The sequence below is a fragment of the Calypte anna genome, chromosome 8 (assembly GCF_003957555.1).
Source record: "Calypte anna isolate BGI_N300 chromosome 8, bCalAnn1_v1.p, whole genome shotgun sequence".
NCBI classification, from domain to species: domain Eukaryota; kingdom Metazoa; phylum Chordata; class Aves; order Apodiformes; family Trochilidae; genus Calypte; species Calypte anna.
The window spans coordinates 28725193-28739238 of NC_044254.1; the positions used below are offsets into that span (position 1 = coordinate 28725193).

Below are 14046 nucleotides of genomic sequence, written 5' to 3' on the forward strand. Positions count from 1 at the left end.
GAAACAAGACAGGGACACCATTAATTCTGCAAAAGAATGCCAAGGAAGATGATACATCAAACACACTTCATTCTGCTCTTGGCACAAAACCAAACACTTGGTGAACTGGTTGGAGTAAGAGTTGTCCCCAGCCAGTGAGAACAGACTTTGTGATTTAAATGCCCTGAGAATCATAAAATCCTCACAAGGCTTCATATGCACTTTCTTAACAGCAATTACTTTTTTTTAATTATTATTTTTCCTTTTGTGAACTGCTCTTTTGTGCACATCTGTGGCAATAAAATGCATGTAACACTGAGCACAAATAAACTTGCTCCCAGCAGGCTCCTTCCAGTTCCTACCACAGAAAGTTCTCCTCCAGCACTCTGTGTACCCCTCAGCAGTTCCAAGCCTGATCACACCTATGCTCCTGTGTTCTGCTCTCCCCTTGCCAGCCCTCGACTATTTTTGCTTTTTGCAGTCACAAAGAAGAAGAGCAGCAGCCACCTTCCACCCAATATCCAACCTGGGGGGCAGACAAGCAGTTAGGGAGGAACCACAATTCAGGGCACTCTACAGATTATTTTTAAGCCAAATCTGAGAGATCCATCCCAAACCTCACCAACACTGGAGTCCTGAGATGATCCTTCTGAGCAAGGGAAAAAAGTCCTTAGGAAGATCCTGAGAGGAAAACCTTCCCCATGGATCAGAGTAAACCACCAGCATCTTCTGCTGTATTAGGACAATCGTTCCTACCTGAAGGCCCAAAATGAGGGAGGTGTTGAGATGAGTTTTAAGACCATCACAAAGCTGAGCATGACCAAAGTGCAACCAGAAAGAAGGTGAAGTTTGGTCTGACCACAGTTCAAGGCACCCAACAGATTGTTTTCAAACCAAGTCTGAGAGATTCTTTCTAAACCTCACCAAGGGCTGAAGCATCAGGGGAACAGTCTATGGGAAACAACCAACTGGGTCAGAACAAAAACCTGTTTCCCTTTCACACAGGGAAGGTAGTGGTGGGACATGGGGACAGTTGACTGCCCCTGGTCCACAGGACCTCACCAACACAAGACTGCTCTCCTCCAGGAGTCAATGCCCAGTTTGGCAGTGACAGACCTGCTCCCAGCTGTCATTCAGCACACCAGAGAAAGTCCCAGCTCCAAGGAGATGACAACCAGTGAATGAACACAAATGAGGAGGCTGGAAGGACAAGGGTGATTGTTTTTCTGCTCTATCAGCAATTTTTGCAGGAACAGCATCATAGCTAACAGACTGGCTCCTGATGTCCCTCAGGGCAACATACTGTGCGTGAGCTGCTAAGGACTGAGGACTCTTGGCTGTGGGACTGCTGTGGCAGTGAGGGCTGTTGGACTGAGATGGGAGAGCAGGTGGAGGCAACTGATGTTGATGAACTCTAAAAGGGAACTAGGTGGGACAACCAAGACTACCATGGAGAGCAGATGTTTCCTCAGGCCAGAGGACTGGTGTAAGATTAGCTGGAGGAAGCATTATTGTCTTTTAAAAAACTGTATTGCAGAAGGAAATCAATTTTAAAAAAAAATTTATGTATTCTGGCTGCAAGACATCATCTGCTTCATGTTTGCCTTTATCCATGGGAGACTGTCCTCACTTCTGGAGGGTGGCCTCTGAAAGCAGACCAAACAGCTCCTGCTGGGGATGGACAACCTTCAGGCTGTCTGAGTGCCCTCAGAAAACCCATTTTCCCTGCTCCCACCACATACACACTCACAAGTGTGCAGGCAGGAGAGCACAACCTGCATGCTGCCACCATTTATAGGAAAAATTGCAAGGCATTAGAATGGCTTCTTGGTGTGGAGAACACAACACATCTGTGGCTGATGAGACTGAAAAGTTTGCCCTGGGTTGCAGAGGATCTCTGCTTTAAAACCCAATCTCTTACTCGGTGTGTGTTGCATCTCATTCCTGAGGATGTGCAGGAGGGAGCAGGGCCCTTCACTGCCAGGAAAAATCACAGCACGTGTTTCACCGTGCAACACAACCCAGAATAAAAAAAAACCAAACAAACTCAAAATCTCTCCCCATTTCCAAGAGACATACAGCAGTGTTTCCAGATGGAAACTATAGCCAGAGGAAGAAACCCATCCTCAGCTGTGAAACCACAGCCTTTGTTACTCAGCACTGCTCCTCAGGAACCTGGGATGTGACTCTGTGACAGACTCCAGAGGGGCTCTCTGTCCTTTCTTCTGTGGGTTGGCCTCAGCTGGGATGGGAGCTGGGCTGTGTTTGGAGCAGAGCCTGGCAATGCACCCTCAGCTCTAGATCCAACTCTGCTTTACCCCAGCTTGATGCAGAAGCAAGCCTGGCTGCCACAGCAGTGCTGCTGAGAGGCACTGTGAGTCTGCAAGGATAATACTGCCCTGCCCAACACCATCCCTGCTGGAAACATCAGCTGCTATCAGGGAATAAACACAAGTGTGGCACTGACCAGCACAGCTTCTGACTATGTGCTGTACAGCACTGGCAGCTCTACGTTGCTGCACCATTAATAACCTCAGTGGATACTAAAAATCCCCCTGATGCACGATCACAAAGTCAGAACTGAGCAAGCTCTGATTGGTTTGACCAAGCCACCACCATTGCTTTCAAGTCTTCAGTGGTCTTACCTCTCCAGCTTTCACAACTGCCAACCAAACCTCTCCCCACATGAAGTAACTGGATGCTGCCCAAACCTTGAAAATCCCAAGTGGAGTCTGCAGGACTTACTACAGCTTCCTCCAAGCCTGCAGTCTGATCCACAGCTCTTGTTGGCTACCTTTCTGTGTCACAGCATTCACAAATGCATGGAGCACCTGGTCCTCTTCTGCAAAGCACCATGCTTCTGGCATTTAGAAACCATTTAGATCACCCAGCATATTTATGGGCACTCTGCACCAATCTGGTTTTGTGCTAGCATCAACCAAGAGGTTCAACAGCCCTGCTCCAACTCCTTCCCACTTGCAAGGTATTTGCAAAATTTGGTTGCATCCCTCTCAGCCTCCCTTCTGCAACGCTGGGCAAGCTCAGATCCTGCAACAGGCTTTTTGCTCCCTTCATCATCTCCATGGCTCTTCTCCACAGTTGTTCCAGTTGGCCATCACACCTCATAACACTGTTTCATCCTGATTGCTCGCTCCTGATAGGGCCTGACCACGGCTTTGTAGGACCAAACCAGTATTTTCCTATTGAGAAAACCCCTCAGCTGACTACTCTTAGGACTGCTTTCTGACTGCTTCACCACAGAGGTTCACAGTTTCCCTACAACTGATATGACACTCTCCCTCTCCTCCATTTCCAAAAGCTCTTTGTCCATGATAAATGCCACCTATCCATGACCAAGTTCATGCAATGTAATAACCCTGAACACTATTTCTAATGAGAAGCACTTCCTAAACCAACTTAGGTTAAAGTGTACTACAGCAAACCCAGCCAGAAAAAAAATAAATCTCAAAATAGCTTTCAAATGAAAAAAAAAATTCATTAGGCAGACCAGAGCAGCCATTAAAACTCTGATAATTAAAAGAGCAAATAAAAAACTGCCCCTTTAATAACTATCCTATATTAACATGGGATCCTTAGACAAACATTCCAGTTAATTACAGCCCACAGACTCATGAATGTCTATGTTTAAAGTACATCTTCCCAAGTCACTTCCTTTCTGACCCTCTTCACTGGTTTATTATTGTGTGTGCATGTGGTTTGGAAAAAAAAAAAAAAAAAAAAGACAAAGGAGAGAAAAAAAATCCCCCCTGGATCTGGCTTCTAAAGCAAAACAAGACCAGTCATTCTCAAAGTACTCTGAGCTGTAAATAGCAAAATGAAACCACTGGTTTGCACTTCCACCTTTCTTTACTACACACAAAAATCATTTCTGTTTCTATGCAGCCCAGCCAGTCAAAACCAAAAAGTGTTCCTTTTTGGTGGCTGAGGGACTTTTTTTCAGCATACTGGAACTCATGGTTCTTCCTTTTACCTTCCCAAGAAAAGGCTCACCAAGACCTGTCCAGTTATGCCAAGCAAGGTTATGGGCTCTTCCCTTTCCCCAAAAAGGTGGGTCCAGATGCAGTTATTAGATGACCTGCTGCAGTGATCCGAGGAAGCCTCTGTCCTCCACAGCCCTCCCCAGTTTGAATGAGCACTGTAAATCAATTCTCCCCAGCACACTAATTACAAAACAGTTACTCCTGCCTGTTCATCTTCTGTGTCACGTGCAGTGACTGCACTCAGAGAGCCTTTGCCTCTTGAGAAAGACAGCCTGGTACAGTGAGGCATCTGTGCCAGCCCATAGCAAAGCTGCTTGTTCTCTCTCAGCAGCAGAGAAAACTGTATTTACATACTTTAGGTTTTAAAGTGAAAGCAACCCCCAACAGCCTGCTCACTTGTGTGCAGCTCTGCCCATGGCTGGAGGCATCTGTCTATGCTTCTAATTTCCAAAGAAGAATGGCACTGGCTGGTTGCATTGCTCTTGATGATCTGTCCCTCTGTCCCTCCATGCTCTGCCTGAGCTCTCCTGCCTGTGGAACAGACAGCTCCATCCAGGCTTGAGCCATGGTGTGACTCACCAGGTATGACTCAAGGTGGATGAGGGAACCTGCTGAAGGGTGAGCTCTGGCCTTCAGCTGCCATGCCAGTTCAGCCGTGCCCTGGATGCAGCCTTCCTCCTAAACCTGAGGTCCTGTTTCCTCCAGAGTGAACTCCTTCCCTTCTGAGTGAAATGGGATGGATTTACAACCTGAAGCTGTGGAAATACCCAGCCTGATCCCAGAGACCGCAGGGTCAGTGTGGGTTCTTAAATTAACACAGATGATGAGCAACAAACAACATGTTCCCTTTTTCCTTACCATTGAGTAAACCAGAAAACACCATGCAACACCACCTGTAGTGTTCTTCTGGTAACACTTGATGATTAAGTGTCACCTCTAGGCTGCAGTGAAGGGAATGAGCTCCCTTACCAGGTACATCACCACAGGACTGGATTCTTCAGGAGAGAAAAATGCAGCATCTCACCTTAAAAAAAAATTTAAACCTAACAAGGCAGCCCTGCACAAAGCCTTGTAGCCAAGCCCCAGAGGCTGCTCTGCCTGCTTTCTCTCTTGCTTTCAGCAGTCAGAGATTTCCTTGGGCTCTCCAGAGAGCTGCCGACTCCCACACAAGCCCCTGGCAGCAGCTGAGCAAGGGCAGGCAACGCTGAGTTCTGGAGAAGAGGGAGAAGCTGCTCTGAAGCTTCCAGTGAAAAATGCTTCCAGTTATCCCTGAGAAGCCTTTTCACAAAGCAAATGGCATCTGGATGTAGGAAGAGAGTTAACTGTGATGAGCATCCTGCTGTGACTGCCACATTTCTGGCTGGATTCCCTGCGGGTGGGAGCCAGTGACAGCTTTGCCATGGGTTTCAGTGGGTGCAGGTTTCACACCAGCCCTGTTCACCCTGAGGCTGTCAGTCTCCCCAACACCTCGTTCAGGCACTGTAAAAGGACCCTAAATGAGCACAAATGTAAATTTAGTCTTCCCAAGTCACCTTTTACAGTATCCTGTCAGCATAAAGAGAGCTTCAGCAGAAATAAGATGCGAGCTCTGAATGTAGTGAACAGAAGTGTTTTCCCTTCGATTCAAACCCATGAAGACAACAAGCTGTGATTACTCCAGAAATCTGTCCCTACACAATCTAGGGTGAAGGGGAATTCCCAAATCACAGAATGCTTGAGAGCAAGGTCACCCCCTTTCAGCCAGGGCTCACCCTCCAGCCCCAGACAGCAGCACCCCATGGCAATGTGAGCTTCTTGTTCACATGGAAGCACCTCAGGAGGGGTTGGACCCACAAGGGTGAAAACAATTTTCTCCAGACAGCATTAAGGAACAGGAAAACTGAAAATTCTCATCAACAGAACAAAGACCAGGGGCAAAAATCACACTCTGGTCTTTGTGTGAGGCTGAAATGCACAGCAAAACAGAGGGCAAGGCAGGTATGGTCTTCCAAGCCAGAAGGATCCTCTCTAACTACAGGAGCAGTAAAGGAAGAGCAAAACCCTTCCCAACCAAAGACACTTTCAAAATGGTGATGGTCCGACCAAAGAATCAGCTCTGGATTCCCTGGAGAATCCCATCACAGGATGTCCAAGAGCAGTGACAAGTCACTGAGAGACAGGCCTCCATGAAAGGTTACATGAGTTTTCGTGACCTATGTCTGTTGGGTGATGTTTAAGGGATGATAGTTTCTTTTTCTGTATTTGAGCTCTGGAAAACCTGCACGTCCTGGGAAAGACTGGAGAGCTGGGATACAACCCACTTCCATCACTGGGACATTCAGGAACTCAGAACTGACCCCTCTGGTGGGGGGGCTCCCACTTCCTATTTCTCTGCCAAGTGGTCCCATTCCCAGAAAATGCACTGGGATAATGCAACTGGGGATCTGAAGTGCAGAGAGGGGTGAGGACAGCACAGAACAACCCCAGAGGGGCCACACATGGCACAGAGCTGGGTCCATACTGAAGACCCAGTCCCTGCTTAGCTGATTCCTCCAGATTAACACAGGAACTGTTCATTTTTAAATCAAATGTCTTAATGAGTGAATTTTATCTCTGCTTGGGTGGATCCTGCCTTCTGCTAATTCTCCTCTAGTCCTGCAAATGCCATATGAGCTGAAAAGAATTACTAAATAGAGGTACCTCTGTTCATACACTGAGAGGGAAAAAATAGCATACATGCATATAGGGAAGTATTGTAATCCTGCAGAAGCACATGTTCAGTTTAATAAAAAAAAAACAATTGCCAATATATTTCCAATTAAAAATTAACAGTTTCAGGCAAGATTTCAGGTATTATTAACCCACTATAGTAAGTTTAACTCAAGATTTTTTTCTGATGAGAGTCAAGTAGTAAGTACATGTGACAGCCAAAGGTCAGCCTAAAAAATCTGTTCTAGTTTAAAGCATTCCAATTAAAATGCTGCATGACCCAATCAGAAAAATACCTTATACCAAGACAACCTTAAAAAGTTATTTTGCAACTGCTGATTGCTGCTAACCAAAGACTGGTTATGAACAGCCACTGGGGGCCTGCAGGTACCCATGATGTGCACCACACTGGTAGCAAATCAGGGCTGTGCAGACCACAGCTGTGGCCTTCCTAAGACACACAACACCCAAACTCATGGTTCTTTTTCTCTGACTACTGTAATAACCAGCTTGGAAACTTGCATGTGTTTGGTAGGTAGGCCTTGAAGTCATTTACCTTGCTGGATCTGAATTGCATCCCACTTGAACAACACACTGGCAGCCAAGCCAAGAGCACCCTGGCTATTTCCTGTCAGTAAGACAAATACTATGTCTACCTCAACGAGGAAGCCAAACCGGAGGGCAGAGTGTGAAAATGTGATGGAACTATTCTTCTTAAAACAATGGAACTGGGGAGAGCTTTCAGCAGCCACCAACACGGCTCTTGGGACTTCCGTATGCTGCCTGCTTGGATCTTTCATCCTCTGAAAGAGCAACACTCACATCAGCACATTGTGTCAGCATGAGAAGGGATGCAGCTCAGCCTGGACACCTCTGGGTGCTGTCTACATCATCTCCTGTCTACAAGTTTTTGCCTTCACATGCACTGGATGTGCTGCCTATCAACCAGGAACTTCAGACTCCTCAGAAAACACTGCAATATGGGACATTCCAGAGAGAAATACAGCAGTCTTACAAATAAGAGTAGAAGAGAGTGTTGGAGAAGCAAAAGCCCTGCTCCAGAGGAACTGACCTCACTGCAAACCACCTAAGTCCTTCTTGCAGGCACAAACAGTGAACTCCACAAACAAATCTGACCTCTTGAGAAGACCACCTCTGCCTGCACACACACTGCTGCCGTTTGGCTGCACACACACGGAGTGGACTAGATCAGAAGCTACACAGAGGTCTGTGCTACTGCCAGGGGAACTGTCTGCACCCAGCCAGGGCCTGATGGAGGCAGAAACACTGAGCAGCCACAGTAGTCACCCCGGGCCATTTCGTTTAACTTCCTGCCAGGGCTGCAGAATTCTTATGCTCTTACTTCTAGTACTTGCCTTGCATGTGACTATTTCCATGACTACAATCAAGAACCAGGAAAAAACAGTCTAGCAGCATATCCAGCTCTCTCCAAATCCAGCTCTCTCTGTTCCTGAAACCTTGATCTGTCACATTTAACCCCTGGCTGATGCACATCAAAGTTTGCAGAGCACCACGAGAGAGGACTAATGTTCAGATCATGAGGGGGGTGGTATTGATGCCACTCCTCTACCTCCCAATTAACCTTTTCCTTAGACTTCCTTTTTCCTTGCCCGTGATCCTTTTCCATCACAGCTTCTGGAACTGCAGCTACATGTACCTGCAATTTTCTCACTCAATGGCATGAATATGATACTCCTTCCACTCCTGTCCACAGCTCCCGAGCAGCACCAGCTAATCTGAGAGTTCCCACTTCCACTCTGCTGCTCCTTACAGCCAGGAGAGGCACCGCGGGCACCAAAACCTATCTGGTCAGACCTGCAAACAGGAAAACTGTGGTTCCCGCCTGGAGCCACATGCCTAACTTGGAATACAGATCTGCAGAAACTTGCGAGTAGCAGGTAATTTCCTCTAAATATCCCACTTTAAAACAACAAAAAAACAACCAAACAAGCAAAAAACCCAAACTTTATCAGATTCAGGGAGGCTTAACGCTTCACAGTCTCAAATAGCTTCACATATCCAAGGAGCTGTGCTCACATGAAGCCGCCACTTCTCACACACAAAAGGAAGGGAATTGTTTCTCCATTTTGCAGGCAGCAAGGAAGAGGGCTGGCAGGTTCGCTGCTCCCAGGTGCCGGACAGGGCTTTGGCCGCCGTCCCTGCCACTCCCGCCTCAAGCACCGAAGGCAAACCCGGTGCAGGCAGCCGGGACCGGGGCCAGGGGCAGGGGTCAGGGGCAGGGGTCAGGCTCCGGCACCCCGCACCGGCAGGAAAACCCTGTCCGGGAGCGCTGTGCCGCCCACTGTGCGGCGAGAGGGGCTGCACAATGGCCCGCCCGCCCTTTGTTCGCAGGGAGCTGAATCCAGCAGCTCTTTTCCTCCTTTCTCCCCCGCTTCCCTCGGGAAGCGGCACCGGGAGAGGCGGACACGGCGCACACACACACACAGCCGCATCCCTTCCCCCACCCCTTTCCCCCCCTTTTGTTGGGGTCGGGGGGAACCGCAGCCCCCGGGGCTCACACGGCCTGGGCGGACCCTGCCCGCCGGCCCGTCCGGGGGCTGCTCACGGCAGGCCCAGCGCCACGGCCCAGCTCAGGCCCGGTCCGGTCCGGTCCGGCGCCGCGCGGCCGCACTGTCAGCAGCCCAAGGCCGGGAGGGCGGCGGGAGCCCAGGGGCCGCGCCGGGCCCGTTCTCCCCTCAGGGGCGCGGCGACGGCCCCCCCGCTCCGCTCCGCACCGACCGGGCCCGGCAGCCCGCTCTTCCCCACTCCGGGGACGGGGAGCGGTGGCCGAAACCGGTACCGGTATCGGTTTCCCCCGCGGCCGCGCTACCTGCTAATCTTCTGGGCGAAGGCGCGGCGCTCGGCCATGGCCGCGCTGCGGGGCTCCGCGGGGCCGCTCCTCAGCGCTGGCGGAGCCGGGGAGCCGGGGACGGGCGCCGTAATGCTCCGTCGAGGCGCGCAGCCGCTCGGCGCAGCCGGCCCAGCTCCCACCCTCGGCGCTTCACGAGCCCGCCCGCCTCCTCCCCTTTGGCGGGCAGGGGCCGCTCCTCGCAGACATACGGCGGGGCGGGCAGCCCCGGGGCGGCGGGAGGGACCGGCCCGGTGCCCGGAGCCGGGGGGAGCCTCGCCGGGAGCCGCGGAGCAGCAGCGATCCGGCCTGCTTGCCACGGGGCTCGGGGCAGAGGTCACAGAGCGCTGTCCTGGCAGCGCCTTGGTACAGGCTGAGCGCGGGTTCGGTCCGGCTCGCCCTGGCTGCTGCGATGCCGCTTTATTCCTGTTTAAAACCGGGGCGGGCTGGGGGTTATTATCTGCAGGCAGGAAGATCCACCCGTGGTTTGGGATAAATGGCTCTTGGCCCGGCTCACAGCCCCGCAGAATCCCAATCTGGTGGAGAGTGAGACCTGTGGAGATGAACCAGTGTGGGCAGGGGTGGTCTCAGCCCCAAACTGGGGTCCTGTAGGTGCAAACCCCTGGCTCTGGGCTGTCATGAGTCCCTGGGCCACCCATGTCCCCACCAAGTGAGGTGGCACCAGGGAATACCATTCATATCCACGCTCCCGTAAACTACATGTGCTCACTGGGACAAGACTGGGCCCTCGGTCTGTCATACCCTGCCTGGTACCAAGTTTTCCTTCAGAGAGGCTAAAAATCCTCCCTAAGGGTGATTTAGAAGATGGCTGGTACAGTGTAACTACCATCTCTCCATGCAAACAGGCCCTTACTTCCCTTCCCTCCATGAATAGGTTGTATTTGAGGTGGTCACACTAAAGAGAAGAGGAGGAAAGAAAGTGGGGAGTGAAAAAAAAAAACAACACAACTATTTTGGGACTTCAAGAAAAGGTTGAGCTTAGAAGATAATTCAAAGTCAGTATTAGAGAACATGTGCTGTGCATTAATCTGAAGCAGAGAACTATTAATAGTAACCCAGGAAGTGTCCCAAAGTAGTGAGTGTTAATTCACCCAATTCCATCTGTTTTCATTGTGTGACTATTCCCAGCACATTGCTGCTGCAGTCTTGAGAACACCAATTTTTCCACTGACAGAAGCCACTGATTCCCAGCTGCACACAATTACTCTGCTTTTCTGTTTGTATGTGTTTATGCAGGGGATGCCAAGCTCCAAAACCTGCAAATATATATGTAAATATATGTACGTGAGCAATCCCACTGGAGTTCATCAGAGTGGGTGCATATTTAAGGTGGATCCCATGTGGGGAAGATGTGTTCTGCTACAGAAATGTGCTGCTGTGCCTTAGAATCATAGAATCATAGAATTGGCTGGGTTGGAAGGGACCTCAGAGATCATCAAGTCCAACCCTTGATCCACTACTGCTGCAGTTACTAGACCATGGCACTGAGTGCCACATCCAGTCTCTTTATAAATGTCTCCAGGGATGGAGAATCCACTACTTCCCGGGGATTCTCCATCCCTAGATGGTTAAGAAGATGTGGGGAAGATGTGTCCTGCTACAGAAATGTGCTGCCATGCCTTGCACAGATGCAGGCACACACGTGCACACAGATGGAGTTTCTGCAAAGCAAAGACCTATTGTGTGCCACTGAGAAAGGGCTGCTCTTCTCCCAGGGGAAAGGGAGAAAATGTCCCACAAACATCTGCCAAGACAAAGACTTCTGCTCCTGAGTTACTGCCTGCATGTGGAATTGCACACAGGCTGAGTGTCTCACACAGGGTGAGCCAATGAGATGTTTATTCATCCAGGGAACTCGTGGATGCTACACCACTGGAAGTGTCCAAGATGAGGTTGGAGAGGGCTTCAAGCAACCTGATCTAGTGATAGGTATCTCTGACAGGGGGGTTGGACCAGGTGATCTTCAAAAGGTCCCTTCCTGGCAAACTATAATTCTACAATTCTGTAATTCTACAGAATTCTAGAGAATTCTATAATTCTACAACTAACTTCTCATCCATAGTTCTGAGAAACAAACTCATGCTCTGCAAAGCAACTGGTGAGCAACTGGTCACCAAGACCTGTTACATGGAATTTCAGTCTGCAAAATATTTTTCTCCAGGCTTCTGTTTGGGAATTAGCAGCTTCTTCTCATGAAATAAAAAAATCCTGTTGTGTGGCAAATTTCACTTGCAGTAGAAAATGGAGCTATTTTATTTTAAATTAGGGTGAAATTGTATGCCACTGATTATATATTTGGAGTTCTGCTTCTTTTCATGAAGTTGTTTGTGCATATGTATTTCTTCCAAGGGTGCCTGGTATCTCAGAATGAGGGTGAAGACAAACCAAGACAAACTTCAGTGGAGGGATTGAGTATACTGCAATTAACACCTCTGCATAGCCCAAATTAATTGAAATTAATGTCTGGATGGAGGCTACATACTTCTAATAACCAATTTAAAACCTACAACATTATCAGAATTATGAGAATACCAAATAGTTACTCTGCCTGAAGACACTGTAATCATTCATCATGTTTTAGAGAGCAAAGGAATCCAGCTTGTTTCCAACACTAGCATTCCAATCAATTCACTACAGTACCTGTCCATAAGCCAAATGCATCCTTTAAATCATAGGACTTTTTGACTGAGAATTAATTTTACTGCATTATAAACAAATTTGGTAGATGAAAACCACAGATGTAACCCCCTGAGCTGCATAATTTTCAGATGAGGTCCTGCACAAGAAAAAAAAAATCTTTTTTGGATTGTAGCCACCAAACAGTTTTGTAATAAGAGAACCAATCCCGTGTCTTGTTTGTTAGCAGTCTATTTACTCAGTCCAGTGCTTCCTTCTCCTTACGTAAACTTCCTCAAAGCCAACTGAAAACATTTCCCACTGAAATTGTGTCCAACACAATTCAATAAACAATGTGGTAAATAAGGGACTGCAAATTCCGAGAGCCATCTACTGGCAGCTAAGTGAAACGAATTAAATTAATTATGGGCCGAATCTCAGCTTCTCTTTGCACGTGTCTTCTCTAAAGGTAAGGAACCACACGTGGGTAATGTAAACTCTACAAGCATAAATACCTTCCCAAGACATGTAGAGCAAGAGTGAAGGTGCTGGTGTTCTCAGGGCAGGAAGCAGCAGCCTTGTTTGCCCAGAGCCCAAGTTCTGCTGGAAAAATGGAAATCTAGGAGGGTAAAGAAGGAGCAAGCACTCTCTGAGTGCCTGTAGCCTCACATGAAGGTTTTTTCTTTTACAGCTGGCTCTAGCCAGGCATGGAAAAAACTAATGCCAGCAGAGCTGGAAGCAGAGCCAAGGTGCTCCAGGTGCTGCGTGTCCAAGACCAGCTTTATAGGGAATGGTGTTCTTCATCTCCTTCCATCAGGAGATCACAAGGGAACCTCACAGGAAGGAAGGGAAATATTATGTAGTTCTCATATCAAAACAAATCATATCAACTGCTGTGTGAAGCAGAACAGCTGTGTGTGTAAAACATTCTGTCCAGAGCAAAATCTCCCAGCCTCTGTTCTTAAATGGGTGGGAACAACCCTGTTGTAATCTGTTTTAACAAGCAGTTCTGTGAGCAGCAGAATTAACACAGAATTCCAGTGTTCTCCCTTTACCCTGTTCCAGGGTCTCATCTTACCTGAGCAGCTATTTCCCCTAAAACTGGGTTCATTTAGTATCTCTGAGGCTCTGTAAACATGATTAGACTGTAGAAAGGCTTAAAAACTTTCCAGAGGGCAACAGATCACAGCTAGCTTACTTCCCTAGGAAATGAAACTAAAAATAAATGAGGAAAAATTTTCTTCCCTGTAGCTCCTTGACCCAAGGTCTGCTCTGTTTAGACAACAGACACATGGGTGCTTTGGAAAGCACATACTGTTGGTCAAATGTTTAATGGGCTTTTCTAAAAATATTGCAGATTATTGATGAATGCTTAGATGACCTCCCAGAGGCAATCTAGTGGCAGACATTGGAGCAGAAGGTTCATTCCCCTGACTGCCCAGCAATTCAGTGTTATCTTACCAGTATGCAGTATCTGGTGGGTAAATGCTGTGGCATCTCCAAGATCCATACAGCAGGGAGTATCTTCTCTAACTTTCAGTCTGCTTGGCATTGCCACTTGGTGTTACTTGCTTGGCTTGCCTAGTAAAAAACAACAAATTATATTTCCCATGAACACAGACTTTGAATATTTCCTCACTAGTAATATATTAATTTAGCACAAACAGAGCTCAGAGATGGTTTGCATGGCCTTTATGACATTAAAATGTTGAAAATGTAACTCTGTGGCATTTGTTGAATGCAGTATGTTCTCTCCCACTCCCTCTGCAGATCTTTCCTACAGAGAGATTGGTGAATGTGAAGAAAACTCTCCTTGCAGACTGTTATTTGTGGCTGCCCAAGTAATTATTTCACAGTCAGAGCTTTCTTTTG

The 14046-nt window shown here is 48.2% G+C and overlaps 1 protein-coding gene across 7 annotated transcripts in view; it reads right to left on the reverse strand.

Annotated features, from left to right (window-relative positions):
- Positions 1-9657, reverse strand: part of DOCK7 (dedicator of cytokinesis 7) — a 97793-nt gene extending 88136 nt beyond the window's left edge. For 6 of the 7 annotated variants that reach the window (XM_030455728.1, XM_030455727.1, XM_030455726.1 and 3 more), the window contains exon 1: positions 9520-9620. In XM_030455728.1, coding sequence (XP_030311588.1) covers positions 9520-9557 — 38 coding nt within the window. In that variant the 5' untranslated portion in view covers positions 9558-9620. Of the gene's footprint in view, positions 1-9519 lie in introns of all 7 variants that reach the window. The other variant, XM_030455721.1, reaches the window with a different exon arrangement.
- Between the last annotated feature and the right edge of the window lie 4389 nt (positions 9658-14046).